This window comes from Diorhabda sublineata, chromosome X (genome assembly GCF_026230105.1).
Source record: "Diorhabda sublineata isolate icDioSubl1.1 chromosome X, icDioSubl1.1, whole genome shotgun sequence".
Lineage (NCBI taxonomy): Eukaryota > Metazoa > Arthropoda > Insecta > Coleoptera > Chrysomelidae > Diorhabda > Diorhabda sublineata.
In genome coordinates this window covers 4,375,508-4,403,459 of record NC_079485.1, presented here as the reverse complement: position 1 = coordinate 4,403,459, position 27,952 = coordinate 4,375,508, and the positions used below count along the sequence as shown (strand labels likewise).

Here is a 27,952-nt window from a genome sequence, read left to right as displayed (position 1 = left end):
GATATAGATCAGCAGGTCTTCTAGTAAGTAGTTCCAATCATTATTCTTATTTATCTTGGTATCTTCAATGCTAGTCATGGTCCAACGATACCTAGCGTGCTTAGCTCTTTCATTTGGATGTTGGAGTGGGATCTTAGCTCTTCGAAGCAAAACAATACAAGGGACACACCCTTGCCTTGTTTTCTTTGATCTTTTGAATCTACCAACTCACCTCTAGGTAGACCCCGGTGCTCATATTGCTAGTGCTACATATCATTTATACTAAAAATGCATTTTCATTAGACTAGATCTACTTATTTGAGAGGATACGTGAACAAAATCTATAGTAGGTAGTTATTATTATATCAGTTCAATTAAATAATCCTGCAGAATCGTCTCTAATATACCTAAGTTATATTACTACTTACACCAAACATGTTTTGTCTGATGCACGTTCCTATTGTGTACTTATCATCTTCAGTTACCGCCGATAAACTTCCTACCTCCGGTCTTTGAAGAAGGATATCGAAACGAGTTAGATGTAGTGTAACGTGTCATTGTTACCGAATACCACCACCGATTCCCAAATTAAACTTAACCATTTTAACTGAACTAAAAAATAGATTCGTTTACACGAAAAATACGAGTAAAAGATTTTGTTTGAGTTGTTTTACTTCCTTTATAAAATTCACTTCAATTCGATGATCTTCATAGAAGCTGAACGATTTTAATACAGATAAAACGAGATCGGTTGTTATAATAGTATTTTTTTTGTAAATATCGAATCAGATGGATGAATCCATTTAGCGTTGAAAAATTATAAAAAATCATAAAAGAATAAACCTTTAAGCCAATATATCTCTTATAATATCTCTATCAGGGTGCCTAGTAAAAATTGAAAATCAAGTTTCTGTCTTTCTCACGGTTTGGTTTTCACATTTTCAAGATGAATATTTATTTTGGAAAATACAAGTGTAATAAAACAACCAAGTTATTTTTTAATTCAAGTAATTCTTGCTCCACTGCTTCAAGTTGTTTTTGAGAGAGTTTTTTCTTTTTTGTATCCAGTTTGTTACTCTGTTTTTCCAGTTTTCTTTTCTCAGTTTCCAACAAATATTGATTTTTTTGTCTTTTTTACTGCGCCATATTCTCAGTAGGCATTCCTCACATTCCTCAGAAAGAGTATCATAGATTTTAAATTATCCACATTTATTAGTCTACCAATTTTATGTAGAGATTCGTACACTAATCTTTAGCATTTAAGTGATTCAGCTTTTAAATTTTCAACTAAAATTTTCTTATTGACAGAAAATCCTCTCTTTGCTGTCGCATTGCCGTAAGAAATTAGTAGAAGTTACACCACGTTTTTAACTACCGTTTTCGATCATTTCCATCCAAAAATAAATTACTGTATCACATCTGAAATAGCTTCTATCTTATTTAGAGTGATCTAATTCGTCAGAATATGTATATCTAAAAGCTGAAGGGGAGTTTTTCCAAAAGTTTGGAAACCGTATATCAAACATTTTCTACAATTCTTGCTAGATCGCATCTTTGGCCTCAACACATTTTCTCGAAGCATTTCTTGCAGCATAATCTAATTCGTTATCAGGCATTTTCTTGAAATGCAGAATAAACCCTTTCCATCCTTTTTGAAATTGTCTATTTTGTAAATAGGAGTGCTATGAAGAATTTTGTCTGCAACAAACCGCTTCTTAAGTTATTCAGAACCGAAATGAGGTCTTCATAAAGAAATGGAGTTAGGGGCCAATCAAAAATTTTTGAGGAATTGCTCTAGTTCTTCGGATAAGGACTAAAATAATGCTAGTTCAGCCAATAGTATTTTATTCTCGAACGACTTTTCCACGGTTCTAAAACTTTCTTTGAGAAACAGGAATGTTTTTTGTCCATCGTACCAAATAGAATTTCGGAGGGAACTTAAAGCAACAAGTAATAGATAAGAACATTCCTCGTCTGGAAGGACTTTCTTTGAACAACATACTTTAAAGTTAGACAACCATAGATACGTGAACCCGTCAGAGTGCAGTTACGAAGGAGGTTCAACCTGTTGTTTTCGATTGGAGGATGAGATTTTGGAGATCAGTCAAAAGATTTTTGAGCTATAGCAATACCAACTTGCTGACTAAAAGTTATTGGTTTATTAGAAAATTCCTGTCGAATCCTCGGTTTTTCCCGGCTCAGCGAAATTCCCGTCGTCTTTTTCCCGGTTTTCGAAGATCCTAGACACCCTCAATTTATTTTTTTTATACTGAATTTGCTGAAATCTTATTAGTATTTCGGACATGATTCATTTGTAGACAATAAATTGTCTTCAATAGTTTCCTATGCCTCTGATTAAGACAGTTAATATTAAAATAGTTCGCGAATGTCTGTGGCATACGACAAAAAGAAATATTTTTTTGTTTAGACAAAAAATGTGTTTTTCCCCTCTTCCCGATTTTCTGCGATCCGTTTCGACAACAAACTCCAACAGTCAAGAAATAAATATAGCTTTGGATAAGTCCGGATTCCAATGGAAACAGAAAAAGAGTTCATATATCTTTTGAGAGGAGTAGTTGAGAGAAAACGACTAAAAACCGATCTCTTGCCGAGAACCCTTGTATAAATACATGGCAAAACAGAACAATAACGGTTGCTGGGTTAGATAAGCATTATCAGCGGCGTAGGTGATTGAAAACTGGATGTCTGTGAATGCGAATTTCTATTTTCAAAGAAAATGGGAAGATCGTTTTACTGCCGTAGATCTTGGATAAAGGTCGCATCACTTTGAGATATAATTTTTTCACATATAAAGAGATGAATTCACGTTGGCGTCATATACATGTGGTTAAACAAGATTACTGCTAATCACGCTCGCTGATAATGAAGGTGAGAAACAAAAATGATTCTGGGAATTTACCAAAAAATTGAGGAGAATATTCAATTGTAAAACACCACTTTTTGGGCAAAAAACATTTACATGTCCATTCATATTATAATATAGAAGTCTCAAACCAACAAAATGGACGACATTCTTGATACCGATCTATAAAGGACAATATTTTAATTAAATAGATGTATAGAATGGATGTAGATGAAAACTTAAACAAGAATACAATATAGACCTAGTGACATAGATACCCGAAATCAGTAAATATTGTTTTGTTCCTAAAATATTCCAATTACATATTTGAAGACATACATGATGGTTCAACAGGGTACATCGAACAATTGGAGTTATGTTATGATCCCAAAGATTCGCACATTTTACCCAATTGATTATATGCGGGACATTACCAGTAGAAGGTTAAGAGATTCACAACTCTTCGATTTTCCGCAGTTATTGGAGAAGACCTAAGAAATAATAGATTATTCTAACATACTACGTATTCTCATCAATATACAATGTATCAAATAAAATTTGAAGTGATTTTTCTCATCTTCTCATCAATAATGCTTTTTTGCGCGACATATACGAATACGAATATTTTTTTACTTTACTTTTTCATCTGTGTTTTATCTTGTCATTTTCCCGAAAACTCCCAGATCTTAAATTATGGATAATATAGAAAAAAAAAAACGTTAGGAAAATTCAATTTTCTTTCCAGCTGCTCGTTTTACAGTAAAGAAGAAATTAAAGAAAAAATAATAAAGGCACCATTACCGCTTACCCTCGCACAGAAAACGAGATTGTTTGTTAATTTTTCTAATGCCCTTCCAAGTAAATCGCCCTTCAGATTGAGGATATGAATCATCGTAAGCCCTTTTCAAAAAATAAGCTTTTTCCTGCTGAAATATTACCATGACACTGCAGGTTGTAACTTGATGCAGTGAATGACAAGTGAGATTAATGAAAAAATTCAATTCATTTCGTTGATCCGAGTGCGCCGTGTGCTGATATTAAGTGATTAACCGGCGTTGTCCAACACTGATCCTGGGAAATGACACAAACGGTATTTTTATGATAAAATATTTCAATTCAAAAAACTGATTTTTTTAAACATATTAAAGACATTTATTTAGTTAAAGCATTAGAAAATTATGAATCTTTTTCTTTAAATTGATGCTATGAATTACTTTAAATTCCTCGGTAATTTTTCCACAGTCTGTCATAAATTGAAACTTAAAATACTTATTAATAATTCATGTTTTCAAAAATGTCTATTTTAAAAAATATGAGGATGACGTCCCTATTTTTTTCCAATAAACCAAATGATCTCTTATATCTGATGTTGTAGCAATTTCCATAGTCCATATTATATTTAGTTGATGCAGTAGAATGAAGTAGGAAACCCATTTATTCAAACTTCATACATCAAAAATCATGCCAATTCCCAAATCACGGCAAAATATGATGTATATATAGCGGAAACCGTTGAGCATCTTTAATATTGAGAGTCATTGTTATCTTTCCTTTCAAGAATCCCTGAATCATCATTTCCGTTCTCCTTTCTCATGTTTTGATTCAACCCCAAACAAGTTTTCGCTTAGTTTGGATGTAAATTAAGAGAAAAGTTCCCAAGAAAATATTTTTCGAACGGAATTATTTTGAGAAAAGGTCCTTGATGTAAACATTATAAAAGTGTGTAATCATCGAAATTCTAATTCTATAAAAATACATGAAAACATTATATTTGACATTTCTCGTATGGTCAGAATTGAAGGTTCTTGATTCATAAATCAACGACATCTCATCAATCAATGCCATTTTTTCTTCGAGTAGTGTATTTCCAGAGACAATATTATGGTTTGGTTTCTTACAATATTCCGTACTGAAGGACAAATATAATAAATAACATAAAGGAAGAAGTGGCTAATATAAGTGGTATAAAAATAAGAAAAGAATTGTTTTTGATAGAAGGATATAGAAAAGTGAATAAACCTATGAAAACTATGTAGACAGAAAGAATAAATAACGGCAAAACAAAAATAAATAAATAAAAAGTACACAATGAAATACCCCACCAGCAAATACCGTAACCGCAATCGCCACAGTCGTTAGTTCAAAGAAAAGTATTGATTAAAATGCATTGAATAACCGATTATTATAAAACTTTAGCGTATAATGTTTGTAATCATGTTTCAAAGTGGGTTGGTGTGCATGCTAAATCTTTTAACAATTTTTATTGAAGTCTTGACGCTTCCAAGACCACCTTTGTTGTAAATACCTTTCTAAAGCCATAACAAAAAAGGGGCGTGTGATATTCATATCATAAGAACGTACAAACCAGGGTTTTAGCCATACAATTTCAAGTGTCAGGTATATTAGGATTACATCTTCAGACAAAAAGTGCTTACATCACGGTGCTCAACTAATTGCATATTATATTACTCGACACGGTATTTTAAAACATGTAACATATTGTCTTGGTATTCGCTGTGAGGGAAGGGGAAATTAAGTCGACTGAAGCGTTCGCAGTGGTCACTTTGAGCATTACGGGAGGCTATTATAACCGAAATTATAAACAAATCCACCTTAAAATTTTTTGTTTGTTTTAATTATAATAAATTAAATGAAAATGGGTCACCAGAGTTGTTGTGTAGTACAAATTTTATAAATTTCCAACCGCTACATGGAAAATAAATCAATGGAATCGGTGGATAGCTGCAGTTAAAGGGTTTAAGTAAGTAATATCATAACCTTATTGTTATGTAAAATAATCATTTTTCTGGAATTCTGTTATAAAAAAGTAAAACTAAAATTTATAATTGAATAAATTTTAATATTATAAAAATGTAATGATTAAAAGAAAAAGGAATTACAGTGAAAAAATCTTTATTTTGCAAACAGATTAATTAATACTGTGATAAAATTAATAAAAAATATAATTTTTAGCGTCGATGGATCACCGTGGGTTCCAAAGCCATATGATTATATTTGTAGTGATCATTTTATTGGAGGTAAAAAATCAGATGAGGAGTTGAGTCTTAGCTACATTCCAACAATATTTCCTTCAATTTACAGGTCTCCAAAAATAAATGAAACTTCGGCCGTGAGCAGGTAATAATGATATGGTAAAACTAGATCAATATTTATATCATAATAATAATAATAATTTCAGATACAAGCGTTTATTAAATCGGCGGATGAAAATAACATCACCTTCAAAATCAATTTTCGAGTCCACTGTATTAGAAGAAATGATAACTATGCGTTTTCATTTACCACAAGTATTTTTAATATTCCAGTCCAAAATCTATTAAAATGACTAAAAACGAATAAACTCAACTTATGAAAAGAGAAAACACGAGCTTTTAGGCAAATTTTGAAATTCACAACGTTCATACAAGTGTAATACAAAATGGTTTATATTGTATAAAATTATATTCACCATCTTCATTATAAACGTGAAATGATAATTCTCTAATTACCATCCACTTAATTGTTTCTTTATAACGTGAACCAAAGTAATCCGATCATTTATTTTGAAGTAATGTTGAGTTTCTAAATTATTGGCTTTCATCTCCGAGCATATGATTCGTTCTTGATAAAATAGAACCACTCTTACAAATAAAAAAATAATAAAATATCTGTATTATAAGATTGTAACAAACAAAGATGATTCCAATTTTCTAATATCTATCGTATCAATATTAAATGCATCTGTGAATCAAACTAATAACTGATCAAACAGAATAAAGGGGGAACAGAAATTGATAATTTTAATGTTTGCGTGTTTATCTGTCTGGCAACATCGGGAAACAAGTTAAACAGGATTTGATTAGTTAAACCAAAATTATACAAGGGCAAGTATATTCAGGCAACTCTCATTTCAAGATCAATCTCTTAAATTAGACGATTTGAATAGAACGAAATTTATATCAGCTATAGTAGAAATAATGCATAATATAAATTCCCTTTTCGATGAAAATAGTTTTCTCAACAAAAAATTCAAGTTAAATAACGCCAATAAGTAAAAACTCAATTTATCTTTTTATATACATCAGTTTAAAATAACAGGTAAAAATTGAGGTTTCGACCTATTTTGGTCTCATAATATGACATTGACAATTTGCGTAATTATAACAATCGACATGAATAACGGAATATACTTATTTTTAATTTGATTTTATTTTTGATAAAGAGACCGAAATAGGTCGATATGTCAATTATTTTAAATTGATTTTTTATCAAAAGAGGAGTAAAATCAAGATAATTCATCACAAAAAAAGTTTAATTAACTCAATTTATATAGATTCGATCACCAAAATATTCAATTATATCTTTCTTTTATTCATGACCAACACAAGACGCTGAAGACTGCTGCGAACCTGGCTTCAAATTGAGAGATCAAAAAAGAAGTTGTTTACATCAGGACGCAAAAGGAATATTGCTTACAGATTGTCCACACACTGATATATGAATTAAACACAATTTGAAAAAGACATAGTGTACCATCAAGATAACGCACCTTCTGACATAGCTCTATAGCGATAATAAGTGAATTCAATTGAATCCTTAAACTGCAACAAGTGCATTGAAGTTCAGAGAATAATAAAATCTGTTCAAAAACAAAATAGTGTTTTGCGGATCACAGTTTTAATAGTAGCAAGATAATCTACATTGAGTATCGATCATTTTCTCCAACATTTACAATTTTACCACGAACATCAAGTTTATTTTATATTCAGTATATCGTTTACTTAAAGTACTCGTAGGCAAAATATTTTATGTCACTCGTAGGTATTATTATTAGTGACTTATTGTAACACAAACAATAATTCTATATGTATTATCTACTAAGGATTACAAACAAATATAAGAAATTAGTATCATTTAAAACGTCGAAATGTCGAAATCTTCCGAAGTACCTTTAACAACCACTTGTTGATAATTCTATCATCATATACCTGTTTACAATTAAAATTTTCCCAACTTTTCCGACCGTATACGTGGCATTGGAATTTCCAAGTTTTATTTAAGCTCGGAAATGGAGTTAATCTCCATAATGGAAAGTTCATCACCATAAAACCGAAATTACCCGCCGAGTTCCAATCGAAAAAAAAAAACTCCCAAACAAATTTAGTGGTAAAACACTTTTGTGATTTTAATCTAAAAATTATTGTTAGACTGGGATGAGGCTTCAAATTTTTCGAACATCCTCGAAAGCATGTAAATTTTTGTATCGCTTTCGCATATTAATAAGCATGGCAACAGAGAAAAGTTATTTTAGTAGATGCGATTTGTTTTTGTAACAATAATTTAGTTAATGAAAATCTTATTTATTATATAATAGATATAGTGACAATAATATTTGGCATATATATGAGGAAGTGTGTAACATGTGAATTATTTAAATTTCACTCTGAGCTGGTGAAGTTCCAACTCACAAACTCGAATAATGGGTTGTAGCTCAAGATTTCGTACACATACTCATAATGAGTTGATCAATTTTCTTCTGACTTCTATGACGAGGAGCCAACAGAGTTTGGGAATGTCGCTATAAATTATGTCCCGCACATGGGTAATCCGGGAATTTTGAACATGAGGATAAGAGATGGATTTGAGTCTGGTGGAAGCGGTCCAAGGTTGGTCTAGTGTCGTGAGGTAAAAAATCAAATGAAGTTTTGGGGATCTCTGTTGTGCTGCTAACCAGACCTGTGCCTTTAGTAGTTAACGTTCAGCCTTTTGGTGCCATCTCTAATATTGTCAGACAACAGTATCCTTATTTCTGTTTAACAAAAACAGGAATGTTCCAATGGTAGCGCTCAATCTCTAATATTGTATCAAGACTTTTATAATAAGTATGTACATGGAATATTTTTGATATAAAATAATATTCACTAGATGTCACTGAGAATAAAAATTGTAACAGTCAACTTTAATCAATCAGAGTTCTTTCATAGGTATTCTTCTGTCATTAAAATTACAAGAGAAGTTGCGTGATTCATTACACCGTACTATTAAAGGGTTTAATATTTGATTTTCTAGCAGCTTATGGGAAGTGGGATGTGATTAATAAGTTAATTTACTTAATAATCAATACCAGCCTATACCCTCTGAAAATGTAAGGTATTTTGGCTTTTGAAGAAATTTCGCAAATATCATTTTTACGAATGATACTATCATGTTTTTAAGTCCTTCAACATGACAGAAAAATTTTATCCTAATAATATGATTTTAAAATAAGCCGCCCATTATTTTTATTATTTATTTAACATGGAATCAAATATTTAGTAACGAACAGAAGTAACTACTTCCTCACGCATTTCATTAACTTAAGGTAAATAGTCTCTAGCAGTGTTTGTTCTATTCGAAGAAATCAGTTAAAGTGTATTTCTGTGTAAAATTGCTAAGTGTATGTTAGTTTAAAACAATACGAAATTAATTCTAATGATATTCTCTAAACAAATGGAACTACATAAACGCGTGATGTAATATCTGAGAATAGTAAACTATCAACAAATACGGTAAGTCATTAATATTAATTAAGTTGTAATAAATATAAATTGATTTTGTTTTCCTGTGAATTCTATCATTGAAACTACCATAAATCAAACAAAGAAGATTGCGTAGGATTCTAAATTACTCTTAATGAAATCTAATATTTTATCTGTATACACAACAGTTTATTGTTGATTATATATGAGAGTGAAATCTGGAATATCGAAGTACAGCCCACGATGAGATATCTCCTAAATTTTGTTTAATTCACTTTACGTTATCATACCCAGTCTGCTACAAATATCTCTTCGAGGTCTACGTAACAAATATGACTATCCTAATTCTCATGAAGCTTTTTCTGATATTTGTCTCATTGTAAAGTTCAGGACCAGGTCCTATATTATATACTATATTTATCTTTTTACTCTTGCCTAAAACGTTCTCTGTCTTATAACATATGGCCTTTATAATTCTCAGTCTGCTGCTTTTATAATATGCATATAGGCATAAAACTCCATAATAAGAGTATCAGCTGCTCTTATTGAAATATTTGAATTCTTTTTCGCGGTAGAGCAATCGCTATTTTCTTCCCTACACTTTTTTGAACATACTCGGTTGAGTGTTGCTGTTTTTCATTCATGCTCTTTTGACTCTCCAACTTCTAGAATTTCTAGGTCTGTTATCTCATGGTTTCAATATGTGTATTAACAGTCTTAGCCCGATATCTGTGTGTATCAGTTTTCTTTAGTTGTTACACAGTTTCGTTTTAGTAGTATAGTTTTCTATTTCTATTTCAATTTTCCAATTTTTGTAAATGAAAATTTTGACCAAATCGATAAAAAGATGAATAAACTTCCAGGTTGGGCCTCCCTGTAGTTAAGTTTATTGTTGCGATTCACTATCTTCATAATCGTGAAAATAACTATCGTTATTGTAAAGCAAATTCATTGTTCTTATTTAAATGGAGTCGGAACATTCATTCACTATAAAACAATTCAGACTATGAACGCCGTATGCGAACAACACTTGCTGCTGCTTGCCCTCACATACATACAACTTTTTTCTTCTTATAGACAATTGCGAAAGCGAACTGAGGCCCTTGGAAAAAAGAGCAATGAAACGTATGACTGGACAGTGGCGTCGGAAAAGCAATCAAATAATTACAATTTGTTACAAGTTGTCGATACTTATTTAGTATAATAGGGCGGAATTTCGTTGAAATAAAAATACGTTGTTTGAGTAAATATCATATTTGGTTATTCCTATTCAATATTATGCAAAGCACAATCTACGAAATGTTGAAGCAGTCCCCACATATTGAAGTATATTAATCTCTAGTTATGTTGTCCTCATTACATAACTAATTATTCACGTTATTGATAATGAGAAAGAGTAACACTTGCATAATATGGTTGTTTTGATTTAGTGATGACAACATTATAATTTGTTAATATATTGATTAGTTTCTCGCATGAGAGATGCTTCCATTAATATTTATATGATAATAAAATTAATGTGGTCGTGGGTGTTAATAAACTAAAGAAATACAAGGGCAATTCCGAAACTAATCGCCATTTGGGCGTAGTGCTGAAAATACTACAGTGGCTTGATATAGACAGTGTGGCCACATGAGAGTGGCCGCCATGTTTAACCTAAACTCGGCTGATTTAGCATTTGTTCTTCTCATAATAACGCTTATAAAATCATATAATTTATATTCTCAAATACTTAATCAAAAAGTTTTCAATGGCTCAATAGTATTTTTAACTAAAAAAATACGAAAATAATTTATTTTGTGTCCTAGTTTGGGTTAAAGATGGCGGACACTCTCATGTGGCTAGACTGTCTCTATCAAGCCACTGTCGGTGAGTTAGTTTGTCGCAAAGACAAGCCTTACAAATGTTTTTCTGGTAACATAAGGGTAGAGGATACATTTTGAACATAATAATAACTGGTGAGGAAACTTGGGTAGCGGTAACCTGACAAACTAACAGTCTATTTCATGGGGTCATAATGGTTCTCCGGCCCGACTATGGTAAGCCCGTTCAACTTCCTCAGCGAGAAAGCTGATGGTTACTGTTACTGACTTTTTGGTTAATCAAGCAAATTGAAAACATTATAGCACGCTCCCTCACACTGATGAAAACCAGGAGAGGTTTTGTGTACTTTCAAATGGCTACAGCCTGGACTTGAAGCCTTCTTATATTTGTTCAGAAGGACAGAAGTTCATTGAAAATAAAGAGCTCAGAAACGCACATTAGCCGATTTTCTGCCGGATCCATCGGTGAATTGATGAATTGAAACACGGTAAAGTGGAAAACGGGAAGTAAAAATAATAAGACAAACTAAAAATCTTTTATTGTATGAGATTGAATTATAGCCTTTATTACGAATTTTTGGGGAGTGATAAATTTTATATAAAAATTGGAAAAAAATATTTGAAACTTTAGACAAAAGCTTCGTCCTCATTCTCTTACAGAACTTCATTGTAATCCAGTACTACTTTCATTTCGAGTTTACATTATACTGTTTTTCATTATAGAAATAAATTGTTTCAACTGTTAAAAATATGAAGGGATATCAATCATACATTTTCAAAAACTACTGAGAGTAGATGACATTTATGTAATGCTAAAAATCAATCCCTTCTTATGGTGGCAAAGAGATGCTTGCAAAGATTGCGGGCGACTAAGTTATGTTCATGTTAACAACTTCGAAGCACTGACCTGTACTTTTTATTTTAACGAACCAGTTGTACTGGACAACAGTTCTTTCTCAATTACAACGAAATGAATTAGAAGTGATATTAATACCAACCACGATATGAGACCATTTCAACAGAAATTTATGAAGAAACTAGAGGTGATATTATAAGTGTTTTTATTGTTTCCTATATGTGATTTAATGAACTGTTTGACTTAACAATAATAACGCGTGGCGTTAGATATTTTTCTTTAAAAATATTAGTTCCACTTTCCCGGAAGAGTCAATGTGCTTTTTTAAAGATTCCAATGACTAGAAAAAATCAATATATATGTGTTTTTAATTTGGCGAAAAAGCACTCCTCAGTGTTTTGGCACAGGAAGTTTTTTTTGGATATCAAATGCTCTACTCTATTTATTCATTTGACTACCCACTTTTAGTGGACCAAAAATTAGTCAAATTACTATAAGCTTTACCTTTAAACCTTAAAAATATAATCAGCTGTAGCTGATAACTACTAAAATAATAATATATAAATAGTACTAATGCAATTAAAAATATCGGTTCATCGGTTATTTCATATTTCAAAAGTTTATCAAAGAAAATAAAATTCCTATATTTATATGTCGTTCGAACTTTCTGTTGTACACTTTGTTTCTAGAATGAAGTGGAAAAAGGTTAAAATATTATATTTGTGAAGAATACCTACGAATGAGTAAATATTTGCAAATGACCTTTTCACGTTGTCTTAGTGTGCGTTCACATTGGCGACGCTCAAGAGGTGAGCGTCGAGCGAGGCCGCTTTTGCGATGTCATCGCTCGCGTTGTCCCGTTCAAATTAGTTAATCATCGTTTTAGTTATTTTCTAGCTTTCGAACCAAAAGGGCGTAATGAATTTGGTATAGAAAGTACACGACTGCGAAGGCTAATTTTAAAGAAAACCAAAAAAATACAAGGCGTTCATGAACTTAATAGAAATAGACATTCCAAAGGACTGGCCCTGTTTGAATTTCCGATATTAATAACTCATGTTCAATAATCTCATTTTGCGACGTCATTTCATTAAAACTAGAACGTATAGATTGGTAAAAAAATATAAACATGAGCGCACCACAAAGGCGATGCCGCTCAAAAAAACGAACAGGATCGAAGCTCGAGCGGCGCGTTGAGCGGTGATCTTTTGCAATGTGAACACATTCATTTAAAGTCTATAGCCAGAAAGATTTTTAACTCCGCTGGAGCGGCATCGCTCGACGCTCACCGCTTGAGCATTGCCAATGTGAACGCAACCTTTTTTTAAAAGAGAGTCTTGTATACATTCCCATCATAAGAACATTGTAAACGTTCATCAGGTTGAGATTACAATTTTTATTAATAAATTAGTAAAATTTGACATTCAACATTGATAAATATGTTCCCGATCCCTAGGGTTTTATCTATTTGAGACACGATGAATTGTCGTGGTCAAAAACAATTTTATTCTTCTATATATGTGGCCTTTGGCCGTTCTTTTGTGATTTTCTTCTTCAATCGATCGAATAATATATTTGTTCGTTTTGTACGGGTTTCGCCGGGTCAAGTCTACTCAGATAACTGCTATTTTCATTTAGGTGTAAAGTGGTGAAGATATGTTTCATATATCGCCATATATCGATGCGAAAAATGATTTTTAATTTGGCCAGACATCTCCAAACAGCGCTGTGGTCAATTCGTTAGTTTTTTCCGTCGTTAGGAATAACAGCACCCATTTGAAATAAGCCTTTTCATACTTAAATGCTCGAGTAAAGTGTTTGCAATACTTTCATTGCTATCTTCCTGTCGTCTATAATCTCTCTTTATTTTACCATTATATCCAGGATTTTTGTGTTTTCTGGTGTACCCGACTCTTTTGATGACCTGATCGTTGAGCATCATCAGTGCTTGTACGGTGTATTTAAACTGATGGGATGGCTACATTGAAAAATTCTAACAAACTATTATGGGAAATCAAGTCAAAATTAAACAGCTTTCATTGTCTGAAAGGTTACAATATATACCTTTACAAACATATAAACTCGATACCTTCCACATGAAAAACAAAGATATCTACAGTTAATTAGACCATCATATTAACTAACTAGCAACATTAACACTTGTCGATAATTTGGAGCATTATCCATAGCTTCAACTGAACTCCCATAATTCAGCTCTAGGTCATGTTTCTATCACAATCGACCACATTATATTCATAATGAGCCTGTACCATTTGGCAGAAGTGATCTTTACACTCTATGTAAACGCTTATTGACGCTTTTGGATATTCTTATCACACTTGTGATACAGCGTGGCTTTTGTGTAAATTGAAGTTTCTTACTTTTGTACTGCTCAAGTAATAAAAGAGTTTTTTATTGCCAATATTTGGTAAATGCACTTATATGTTTTCATTTATTATCGTCTCCATTAGAAAAGAATCGGTCTTGTTGGCTAGTATGTTTTTTCTTCCTTTACGTTTGTATGTATATTTCGCATTTATATCTTACGATTGCAAAACAAATTTTTTGACTGTAACCAACAACCCTACAATCTTTTTTTCTTAGCCATTTTTAGAGTATATCGGTCATAGCTAAACTTACACTTTTTGATGCTACAATCAGCTCTTTAAGCAAATCGTCATTGGGCTATTCACTTATTAGGAGTGTTTACGAATAGTGGAATTAGGTAAGAACCGCCAGCTTCTTAAAATCGTACTCCAATGTAGCGGTGAAAATCTTTAGTGAGATTGTACCACCTTCGTGTTTGTCCCGTTTTACTTAAAATTTTCCTGTGGCCTATTCACCGTTGAACGTGATTTGTAAGGTGGTATGTTTGTACATATTATATTATAAATATTTCCCATTTCCGAAAATACGCAATTCCATCGAAAGCTTACTGGATGTCCATGAATTATTACAATATGATTTCATGGTACTAAATAATTTTTTAAATTACGCTTTTTCTTGTTCACATTATATATTATCATTATAGAAATTTCAGCTATCGGAAGAAAAGAATATTTTTCAATTATACCATAATATTTTGATATAAAAACCGTCTTGCACAACATCAAATTAAGCTTGGTAGTCGCCCGATGCTCGACTTCTAAAAGGGAAAAGTACCGGTATGAAAACGGCATTAGCATAATTCTAGTAAGGAGATGCAATTCCGCAGTATCCTTTCTCTACTCAAGCATCACTTAAAAAGGGGTCGTTAAATATATAAGATCACAGCGACATGCCTTGAAGCGACAACATTCGCCTATTATTGCTAATATTCGTGTCTTATCGCAAATTTCCCATATCAGCATGACCGCATTTCTTTTCTTAGAGGTGGCGATGTTACAACAACTGTGTGAATGAGTACAACGAGATAGGCGACGATATCATTCGAGAGCTTCGAAAAAGTGTGTTTAGTATCGCATTTCTCTTGATTAATATGTTTGTTGATGATTCCAGTTTCAAGATTATAATGTGCTTCAATTAAAGACATTACAATTATTTCCTTTTTTTAATCGACTTCTAGACAAACCCAATTGATGACGGGCCACTTAGTTTAAGTTTAGTTTAATTTTTTTTGTCAATTTTTTTATCATTTATCATCATATACAGATATAACGTAGTTTAAAATTATGTTAACCCCTTTAAAATAGATATACACCATTTTGATAAAAATCTTATTCATATTTAACTTGTCTAACAGAATTTGATGTGTGATGGAATTATTAAATTGTTAACTTCTTAAAAGCGGCTCTAATCACACAAGAGCCCTTATAAGTTCAACGTTTTCGTCAATTTTTGAAGTTGAGGTGCTCACTAAAAGAGGTAGATCTGCAACACCTTCCAAAAATGATGACTGTCAACGAAAAATATTTGTTTTTGATAAGAAATTTGTCTGTTTCAACCGTACAAAAGTTATACTCGCGAATTCACAAGATGAAAAGAGCTCTTGACTGACCTGAACGAGAGATAAATAGAAAGATACCACTGTATTAGAAAGTACACAATCTATACGGCGTATGTTCCAAGTTTGAAGACGCCACGTTGTTTAGTATGTCTTTGGCAGCCATCAATAGTGAATGTTTTCAGTGAATTTGTAAACATGGAAAAAATTGGTCATCGCTATATGATACAATACTTTTATTTTAAAGCCCAACCAATATAAAAGCTGAACTAGATTCTACTGTGTGTAAAACTTCTCCTTCGTTATCAACAGTAAAATATAGGGTAGCAGAATTGAAACGAGGCCGTTCGAGCTGCGAAGACCAGCATCGCAGTGGTCGCAAAAATGTTGAAAAAAATCCACAAAACGGTGTTGGAGAATCGTTGTTTGAAAGTGCGCCAGCTAGCAGACATTGTAGGCATTTCAAAAAGTGCGGTACATCGCATATTAACTGAAAATTTGCACATGAGAAAGCTGTGCGCATTGAACTTATTGAACATCGTTGGGAAAAGTGTATGGAGCTAAAAAGAGACTTCGTTGAAAAATGAATATATTTTTTCCCAAAATTTTTGTTTTTATTTGTTCGCCAGGTACTGTCCTTGTAAATCGATGTCACTGTCAAATATAATGCATTAGCTACAGGTTCTTTTTCAATAGTTTTAACTAAGAACCATTAATTAACGAATATAAAGACATATTTTTCACATGGTATACCAAAAATTTGTCTTAGAAACAACAAACTATGTTGTTTCCTACAAAATAAGTATTCTACAAACAACACCGTATACTACTAAAATAACCGTCAATTTCTTGTGATACTATTTAAATTGTACCATGAATAGTTGTAGTTGTGATATTTTGTCGACAACTTTTTATATCGAATAGATTCTCTAACTCACTCCAAACTTCGTACAATAACTACATAACCAATCAACTGAATAGCCATCTGTAATTAAACCAGACTAAACGTTGTGATTTTGTGGTCTTCGATTTTGGTGTTTAGGCATTCTGTTTGGATTTACATTTCCACGCAGATGTAAAGGAGATATCTATTTCGGGAATGTAACTTTTTCCATTCCAATTATGCGATGATATTTAATCAATTTAAACAGAAGAAAATAAATAGCTCAATCCATATTAAATATCTTTATTAAGACTGGTTTCGATGCTCTAGACACCAAATTGATTTTTTGTTGATATAATTAGATATTTTAATTCAAGTCTTAATTAATTGTTGTGGATTGAACTCTCTTTATTCTAGTGTTTGATGAAGAAGAATCCACTCTATCATTTTCACAATAATTTTTAATTAATCTTTCCAGTGGATAGTTTCTTTATGATATATCCATATTGACACTAAACTTTTAATTATTTATATAACAATAATTGTTCTTTTCAATTGAGTAAACTTTGGGAACAATCTCTCGAGGTCTATGAGAAACTCTATTTTTTCTGTTGCCGTCTATTCATATCAATATATTTAGGGCTTGTGTCGAAACAATCATTATTTAATTATTGTTTTTTTTGCATGAATTTTTAAGTAGTGTCAGTTATATCAAATTATCTTACTTAACAACTATTCTTTTATTTATATATCTAGTATACTTATTCTAGGAAACTGGTATAATGCTCATCCGGGTGAAGATAAAGCCTCAATAGATACACAGCAATAGGACTTAAAAATATTATATTAGAATAGAATTTGGTATCAATAACCCACCTCTATTTGACTGTAATTGATATTATCCTTCGAATTTTCGTGCTCGTAGAGCGTTTCTTTGTTCGACAAACAAGGTGATTTTACTTTTACAATGCAGGTGCTGTCTGCTCTATTTTTAGATTTAATCGTTCTTCTCAAGATCTCAAAATATTTATCGGAGATTTTTATTTATTTAAATGATTAAGAAAAGTAAATTTATAGCTTTGTACAAATGATGAAAATAAACATTGGATGTATGTGTTATGGATTGAAATATTAAATTGGAGTTGTTAACCCTAAAATCATTAAGAAACATTGTTTGAAAACTTTACGATGATTAAAAACAGAACCTTAATAACGGCAGAGTTTTCTACACAATTTATGTTTTATTTATGATTTTGAGTTAGAGACTTTTCTTTGTAATGTTTGCAATGTATATTATTTTACATGGAGATTAATTTACAAGAGATGTACTTTCACAAAATAAGAAAACAAATTACCAGCAGGAATATTTGTTGTCAGGTTTCCTTAGAGGTGTGTAGTTTTGAATACTGTAGCATGGTAACATCAAAAACTATTGTAGAGAATTAATCATAAAGATCAAAAAAGTTTTTTTAATAGTCTATTCCTTCTTATATACAATATTACTTTTTTGTTTTTGGATGTTTTAGCCTTTAGTTTAGTAAAATATTTCGATAATATATTATGTAATATTAATTATTTATTAAGATTTTTATTTTGATATTCATGTTGTATTATTTATTGCATAATATAATTAGGTATGCAAGTTGCCCATGTCAACTCATATTTTGGCCGAAATAGGTCGAAATGTCAATTTTTTACAACATGGTTATCAACATAAGCGCACAAAAGTTTCGATATTAATTTACATTATACATTATAACTATCGTTGAAATGTGGAATATTATTGAGTAGTGTATTAAAAATGGTATTGCATAAGCAGCAATAAAACTATCTATCCATGAACTAGGCTACTATATTAATGGTGCGTCCTCGATAAATGTTTCTTTAATATGTTATATAAATAGATAAATTTGTTTCAAGTTTGTTTTTCGAAATATATAAATATTTTATAACTTACATTGCTGAAGTTTTCAGGGCATGTAGTGTGACCTAAGTTAGCCTGAAAAGAAAACGTGTATGTTAAACAGGAATAATCGTTTATAGAAATTATGCTTTTAATTATAATATAAACATATTTTTGTTACAGTTGTGGCATAATTGCAGTTACGTATTAATGATGATTTACACATCAACTACACACCATTATCTCATTTTTAACATTCAATATTTGATTAACCACAGAATGAACTGTAACGCTATGGTATCCAAGTATTATCATTTAAATGACATATTGCAAGTCTGTACCATATCGTTAATGTTTAGTGATGATTCAAGTTAACTATTTTCTTGTTAATTACGGTTGGATGATGCGATATTTGGGTATAGTATGGCTTCACTATATATGTCCTATGCAATATTAGGGAAGAGCTACAGGCCATAAGGAACTAAGTTACCATAGAGGTCATGAATTGTTCTATATTGCAGAATTTGCTTTGCAACTGAAAATACTATTTTCTATAGAATATATTATTTATGAATTATATCAGCAACAATCTAAGTAAAATAAACTTAAATATTCATGTCATAATAAAGGCAATTACTGATTATAAAAAAACTATAAAGTTTCAAGATTACGGTTTGCCTTTACAAGTCTATTAATTTTATTAATCTTGAAACACATGATCACGTTAAAGAAGTCCATTTTAAATGTTGTACCCATTTTCCGACCATGTATAAACTTTAATGAGATTTTCGATATGCAACATGCACCGAGGTGTGTCCGTATACTTTTTTGCATGTTAATTATAGGTTAAAACCGCAGCGATTTATTTTAAAGAGAGATATTCACTGTTAAAAAAATGCAGGGAAGTCCTTATCACTTATTATAATGACTTTGTTACGTGTTGGCATTGTTTACACGGAACTTTGCGATTTGAGTTGATTAATCTGTTGCTGGAAATCTGACTTACAGCTTTTAGCGTTCAAAATAATGAATAATTACCTAATGGACGATAAGAGTAATATTGTATTCCTTAGTAATTGGATATGCAAATAAAATGGCACTGTCCAGTATGCCTTTATACAAATTACTAAAATTATAATCACGCTTCACACAAATTCATACAACAATAAAGTCTCTCTAGAATAAAGCAAATAAATCATTGAGGTAACTTTTGCTTCTATTTTCACGTAACGTTATCTATTTGTTATACCTTCGAACTTTATCTATCTATACTATTCTTTAGTAATTTTTTCACTGATTCGCAACTTCAGTTATACATATAATTCGTGTTTTAATTTGGACTATTTCGCCTTCATTTACTTCTCTAATTATTCAAGTGACTTATAAGTTGTTTTGTAACATGTTACATTAAATATGCAAATGGATTCGCTATTTTTTTAACGCGAAAAAAACTGACGTGATGGGAAAGCCTTGAACCATTTGCCAGGCGGCCAGGATTCAAGAATTATTTGATACGGCATAGTGTTGAGAAGCTTAAAATAACACCATACTACTTTTCCAATCATTCTTCTTCGATATTTTAGTTGAATAAATTAAATTCGCCTTAAAGTAAAATCAATATACATATACATATTAAGTGTTAAATGTGAAAGGTTTAAGATCAAGTCTCAAAAGTTTGTATTTGTACAAAAATCACTTCAATTAATTAGTGTGGCTGAAATGAGCATCTTTTAATCAAAATAGTATATTGGGAACAAACAATACTTCTTTTTTTTTAAATACCACTGTTTTACGTAGATTTTTAAGTATCTCAATATAGTGGATTCACTCATAAACAATGAAGTAAACTGAAAAAAGAATTTAATAGAGAATGGAACAACTGTGCGAAGAGAATATATTGAAAATTTCAGAGGGATATTGCTTTATAATAATGAAGGTGGTGATGGAATAAAAAAAATAAATTTTCGGTGATACTTTCATTTGACAAAATCATCAAAATCTACATTTTTGCATCATACTTCTCGGAAATAAAATTGAATAAAATCAAAATAGAATCTGATATTCATTGCCCAAGTTTCAAAATACTGTATAATTATGCTAAATAATCCAATTAAAAGTTCAGTTTAGCTTCGTGTTTTCATTACTTTTTTTAAAAATAAAAAAAGTTTATAGGCAGTTATAGACTGGATTGAAAACCAGTGTTATTCACAATTCAAATTAGTTTTCTGTCCGAGGTCGACCAGTATTCTAATAGAATGGGATAGTATAGCGGTAGATGAGAGCACAAACTATTAATAAACGTATTCCTTTGAAATTTTCAATAAATTAACATTTCATGTAATGATTTGTTTCACGCTGATTACTGCTTGATATTAAAATAATGAGATGCAACATAATTACAAAATTATAAGTATAGCTTCTGTTGAACAAAAGTCTCCGTTTTTGAGCAAAGATATATCGAACAAGAATCCAGTTTCTAAATATACCAAAAATAAATTGCACGAACAAATCCAAGAAACAACTTAAAAATTCACTTACATACCGAGAAATTGCATTTTTAAAAAGAAAAAAAAACAGATGTAATTGTATTTGTAGGATAATTCATTTAATAAAAAACCGTAATTGGGTGAATTAGTTAAGCCGGTACTACACGATGCGTCTAACGTTTGCGCCAACATTCACCTTCCAACGTCTGCTGAACATTGGACGAAGGCTGGAACTTTACCTAAACTTACCTAAAGAAATGAAAACATGGCAAAAAAAGATAAGCAGTATACAACAGATTAAATTCTTTTAAAATAAACTGGATGATACTGGTAACCTTTTTCATACAAGTAGCAATCAGACGCAAGAGGACAAGAAGTGTGTGTAGTTGTACCACAAGTTTTGGTTCCAGCTTCGTTTCAATGTTGGGTACTCCTTTGACGCGGGTCAAAAGAACTTTCCATGACCAACGTTGGAAGCAAAATATTCGTCGAATGTAATGCGCACTACGACCACGTGATGCGTCCAATCATACTAACCTGCAACCATGGAAGCACTGGACCCATCGTGTGGTACCGGCTTAAGACACACTGCCTACAATAAGCGATTAGGTTACAGTAATATTACAGTGAATATTAGTATGAAAACAAAAATTACAGAAAATAAAAGTTCAGATATATGAGGTAGACATTGATTAAGCCGTGTTGATCTGTAAGTTTAGAATATTCAAATTAAGTTTAAGATCAAAATGTTGATAAATGAATTAAAAAAAAAAAAATAATATTATCGAAGCCACTCTATAACTTCCAAGTATTTCTACATATTTACACCTCTGAGTCAATACTATTCAGATAATATCGAATACCAGTTATCGTTCAATGAACCATTTCCATTGCCGAACAATGACCAACTGTCTCATTTAAAAGAAAGTCTGTTATCTCTTTCGGATACTGTCATTATGAGGTAAATGGTTGGATATCATAATGTATTTATCACCTTTTCGTCAGCAACTTCATGATAAAATATTTCCGAGTTAATGGTTTTTTGGTATTGAAACACAATAATATAGACGAGTTTGTATTGAAAGTCACTATTGATTCAAGACATAAATGAACGAAAAAGTAAAAAAAGTAGTTGAACTTTAATACCCTATAACTGAACTGATGATATTATATCAATGAAGGCAATAATCATGTACGAGTACTTTACTCGCAATTTATATCAGTGTAAATAATTATGATTCACTTCAACTGACAAGTTTAATTGAAATATTTAGCATTATTTTCGGTTTTTTATCTTTTATAAATATCATTCATTACCAAATAATACCCTGCGAGTACCTCGGGAATTATTTTTTATAAATTTTGGTTTGTTGGAGTTTCGTAATACGGCGGATATTGTGCTATTCAAATTGTTGTCAAATTGTTTTTATTTCTAAGAGATCAATCATTGATACTTTCGTTACATTGGCAACATCTCATCACAGTAAAAATAATACATAAGATGACTATAACTGCAACAATTTCAACGTTTCAATGAACTTAATGTTGTGTTTTTATTGAGAGTTCAAAGGATCCGTATCTGTGAATTCAGGATTCAAACTTGAGTACTAAACAAATATTCATCTAGATATTTTGCAAACATTCATTAGAATTTTACGTGATAATGATTCTATTAGACGTGAGAGACGAATTATTATTATAATCGAAATGAAAAATTATTTATGACCCTACTTTTTTGTTAATCGAAACGTAAATCAGCATATTTGTGGATACTGGTCACGTAACAATCCTCGTTGGATGAGAGAATCCTTGAATATCGTTTTCTGATTGGCAGTTGATATTTTTCAGTAGGTCTGATATTACAAATAATAATCAATATGGATTTAGAATAAACATTTTAATAAATACAGCTACAATTACGTTATACAGAAAAATTATTGTATATAGAAAAGTGAACAATACCCTACTGAGATATACCAGTATTTGAATCTGGAATTAGTTCTTTACCTGACAAAACGGTTAATTCAATGTGTTTTTTATTCAGGAGCCCCAAACTGATTTTGACTGAACCTCAACTACTATCCCTGGGATAACTTCACTTTATTTAATGGAATTTTCATTCTCCATTAAAGGATTTTAAGGATAATAGCTGGTGTTTCGCGGCTTCACTCTTTTAGGGAATGGAAAATCGCATAATATTGGATATATTACAAAATCCTAACATAGCAAAATTCATAAAAATCGTGCGAGCTGTTTCCCATATAATTAAGGAGTTCTATTCTCAAAACTCAGAATGTATTTATGTGAAATATATATTTCTGTTTGATCTTCGAATATGATAAAAATGGGTTACAATAAATTCATGTACTGTTGCATATTTTATATTTTGAGAAATGATTATTCTTCGTATTTTGGAGTTTGGATTATCAGTTGAATGACACAGTACTCTCTAAGTCAGTAGAAATCATTTAGATTCAATATCCCCTCATTTACGATGTTTTTGCCCGTCCCCTTGATACTTATTTCTGTGCATCTTTTCGTCACATGGTTCTTAAATACTTTCTTTTACTCCGAAGAATGAATTTTGAATTAAGGTACAAATATACTAATGAGTGTAATAAAAATATCCAAAGCATCTATTGTCTTCTTTCCTTGACGGTTGCTGTTAAAAAATAATTCCAATTTGATCTCGTTATTCCACTTACATGTTCAGAATTCTTCTTTATCTTTATTATACACTATTTTACTCAAATGCTCTCGATATCAATTCCATTATCCTGATAGACCATTGTACACATTTGTTTGGATACCACTTAATAAAAGCTACAATATTATATTCCTCGAATAACGCAGATTAGGTTTCTTTAAAATGAGAACGTATTAACAGAAATGGAATGATTAAGAATTGATAATAAAAACGCAGTAAACTTAAGTTCCAGTTTATTGTCAATTAGCGTATATTTAAATAATTTCTATTGCACTTTAGATCTAAATTATTTAATTTGAGAACGTGCTTTAAAGATCGGGGCACATATAACCGCAACGATCCTTCATCGCGTTCTCCCTAAGCCAAATTGTTGGTGAGGTTAGTTGGAGAACACATTTTCCTGCGCCACTGCCTCTCTCAAGCCCATCTCTCGATCACATTTTCAGCATATCGGAAAAGTGTTTTGGCTCGATAAGAAAAGAAAGATATGGGGCTAATTTGGGTTAACGCTGCATGGAAATTAAGAACTATTGAGAAAACACCATACTCTTATTTTAGGACTATTTTCGAATGACGCAAAATACCTTTCATCTCGTCTTCAATTAGTTGCGAGAAAAATTATACTTTCTGGACGATTTTTACTCCACCAATAGAACGTCTGGCTATGTGGTTGAAGTTTTTGACATTTTTTCTGTTTTCTTACGCAGATCTCTAAATGTACGAAGTTTTTCACACTCCGGGTAGAACACAACTATGAGTTGATGGCTTGGCTTCAGCATGGCGATGATAAGAGAGCCTTATTTTCCTTTCCGTAGCACACCCAAAACTTGGGCCATGTTTTAATACGGACTCGGCGCGGTTTTGTGTATACCAGTCTTAATAACCAAGTGAATTCGAAAACTTGATTCAGACACTTTAACATCAATTATTGTTTATCTATAATGTTACAATCAACATCCGAATTGATATTGATAGATTCGAAAAGCTTTTATTATATCAAAAGTTATAAATACCGACATATGTTAAGTGTAATTTAATTGATAGCTGTTAAACTTGCATCACTAATAAATACATTAGCAATTACGAAGTTTAGGAGGTGAAGCAATACGTAGGCGAAACCGGATTTTATTACCATTCGTAAAATGTTTTATTTAACTAGAAGACATCTAGAATTGAGATGGTGTATACGTACGGTAGCAATAAACGTTTCTCGGTAACATCTTCATAATTTTAAACAGCTTCATTAGAAATACTGATAGCTTTAAAAAAATAAGTGAAAGCCTGGAATGTTAATATAAACGACACATAAATTGTGGTTTTTAAATACCTTTTTACTTCACTGAGATTTACAAGGAAAGTTTTTTTGATTAATAAACGAAAAATTGAGAATTTATATATGTAGTTGGATACCTAAAATTTGTTTTTCTTCATTTTTTTTATTATTAAATCTGATTCTTCACATCCCACTGCACAGTAACATAATAGTGAAATTATTATGAAGTGAAAATTTGGTATTTAACATTGTGATTTCATAATTGATCCACCTAAATACTCTTGTGGGATTGAACGAATTGATAAAATATAGAATGAATTTAATTTTACTACTTGCAGCTATCTAACTATAGTTAGATATATTTGGAAGAGTTTATTGAATTGAGACGAAAAAAATATACACGTTGTCGAAGTTCAACAGTTTTCCATTACTGCTTGAACTGAATAGTCCCTAGGGATGTTCATTCGCCTGGCAGATCGCAAATCGGAATTAATTGCAAAACTTTTGTCAGAAAGATGGATTTTCTTCCAAAAGCATTAAGAAAGTGCAACAGTTCAACGATAACACTACTGCATTTTCCTTTTAATATGTCTTTTTCAGTGACAGCCTGCCGTTATACGCCAATTGTGTGAACTTCACTCTTATCAAAATAAAGCTTTCCTTGATTAATATTACAATTTTGTATAAAAGACAATTAAAATAAATCTAAAGACAAATAATAAATGCATAAGATTAAAATTGTAGGGTTTTAAGTGTCAGACCGGTGACGGTGTTCGAATTCCTTTCTATTCATGAATTATACAAAATGGATTGTAAAAAAAATGTTTATTAGACAGAAACATTCATTTGTTCTTTTAGATAGAATTTAGCAAAAGCGTATGGTAGTTGAAATTAGATAAATAATTATTTCTTCCATTTCAAGGATCATGCATTCACTAATCCAGATACTTGTTATCAAGTTTAAATGCACTATTATGTATTCTATTCGGGCTAAGATATTTTATCTCATAATTTCAACGAGCAAACAAAAGCGGTAGCGATTTCTTGCACTGTACATAAAATAAAAACTTCATTATTCCAATCAACAATCTTTCATAACGTTATCAAACCAATTCCGTCAACGGAGTAGTAGTTATTGAATGTAACTTATGGATAGTGAAGGATGGAACTTCGCAAAACTTGTTTCAAAGTTAGATTACTTCCATCCAGTAAGGGGAGCGGGTCTACATACGTCGTGATCTATGATTATTTCGCTCATAGTTCGGATATTGTTTTAAAATTTTAGGGTATACAACCCTCTAGATAAGTATGAATTGTTGTTCTGATTGTAAAACTGACAAGAAACTCGTGTTGAATATAATTAGATGCGATTCTGTGCTATTTTTAGAAAATGAATTTGTGAGTTATTTTTAACTAGTTCATTGAATAGTTCTGCGTATGTATTAGCGAATTGAAAAATTATTATACTACGTATTAATTGGTAGCGTTCTCATCAATAACACAAACAGTTAAAATTTGCATGCAAGTAAACAAACTCTAATTTTTATTTAATAGGAAGAAAAAATACTGCAAAATATAAAACAGAAAACGACATGTGTCGTATGTATAAAAGGTGTGATCAAAAAATAATTCTAAGTACTACCCTTCAACAGTAATACACTAATCTCACTATTCATGACTGAAATCATTTCTGGGAGGCTTTTTTCGGACTAGCATTCATCTGATCTGTCAGGAATGGTGTCAAAACGATTCCCTTTTACGTCATAAATGTGGTAAGTAAGACGAATGAGGACAGACAGACTATTAGCCACCAAAAACTCTCGAATCGAAAGCGACTTGTGGAACATCGAGTTCTCAAGATCAAGAAGAGAGCCGCTGATCCATTTTTCGGGTCTCTTTCTTACCCGTACGAGATTCTATTTTCTCTACTATTCTCTCCTATAGTTAAAATGTTTGGAGCACAGGTTTGTCTACTTTCTGCATATATTCTTCTATTATGGAGGTCGTAGGTTTGTTTACAGATTGTTGTTAAATATGTAGGAAGTGTAGAAGCAATTCATTGTCATTAATTGTACGTTCGTACGTATAATATACTCCATTGAAAAAGTTACAGTTAGTTACATATGAAGACGGTTGGATACAAATTGTGAATATTGTCCAATACCAGCATTAACGATGTGTATGGGAAAGATGCTCAGGAATATTTGTTAATCGCATTCGCACTTGCTAATACCCACTGACAGTTAATAATTTTGCACAGAGAAAAAGGCATTACTTGGATTTACGATGGGCGCACCGCTCCCACATGCATCGTGTCAATTGCGAGTCCTTTGTTCCTCAGTTAGACTGTAGTAGCGAGTGGAGGCTCGATGGCTCGCAGTTGGTACTTGGATATATTAGTTTGTAACTGTTTGAACTCTTAAGCACTCACGATATGAGAAAAAAACCCGTTTGTTTAGTTTTAACTTTTATTAGACAATATCAACGGTATCATTTGCAGTTGTAAGGAATAGTCTTAAATGACATAACAATCACGACATGACTTAATCAAGGATTGCAATGATGGAACTGAGGCAGCTGCCCCAAGACTAATTGGAGAGCACCGTAAAACATTTGCGATAGAGTAACACACACTTCATATAGTTCAGAATATAAGATTGTAAAAAAGATGTTGAACAATATTTGCCATGTAACATAGAACGATTTTGGAGGAGCCTC

General features: G+C 31.6%; 1 protein-coding gene across 5 annotated transcripts in view; it reads right to left on the bottom strand.

Annotated features, from left to right (window-relative positions):
- The window catches only part of LOC130450907 (insulin-like growth factor-binding protein complex acid labile subunit), a 220,711-nt gene that overhangs the window by 51,154 nt on the left and 141,605 nt on the right, over positions 1 to 27,952 (bottom strand). For all 5 annotated transcript variants that reach the window (XM_056789619.1, XM_056789621.1, XM_056789620.1 and 2 more), the window contains one exon: positions 18,823 to 18,864. In XM_056789619.1, coding sequence (XP_056645597.1) covers positions 18,823 to 18,864 — 42 coding nt within the window. The remainder of the gene's footprint in view (positions 1 to 18,822; positions 18,865 to 27,952) is intronic.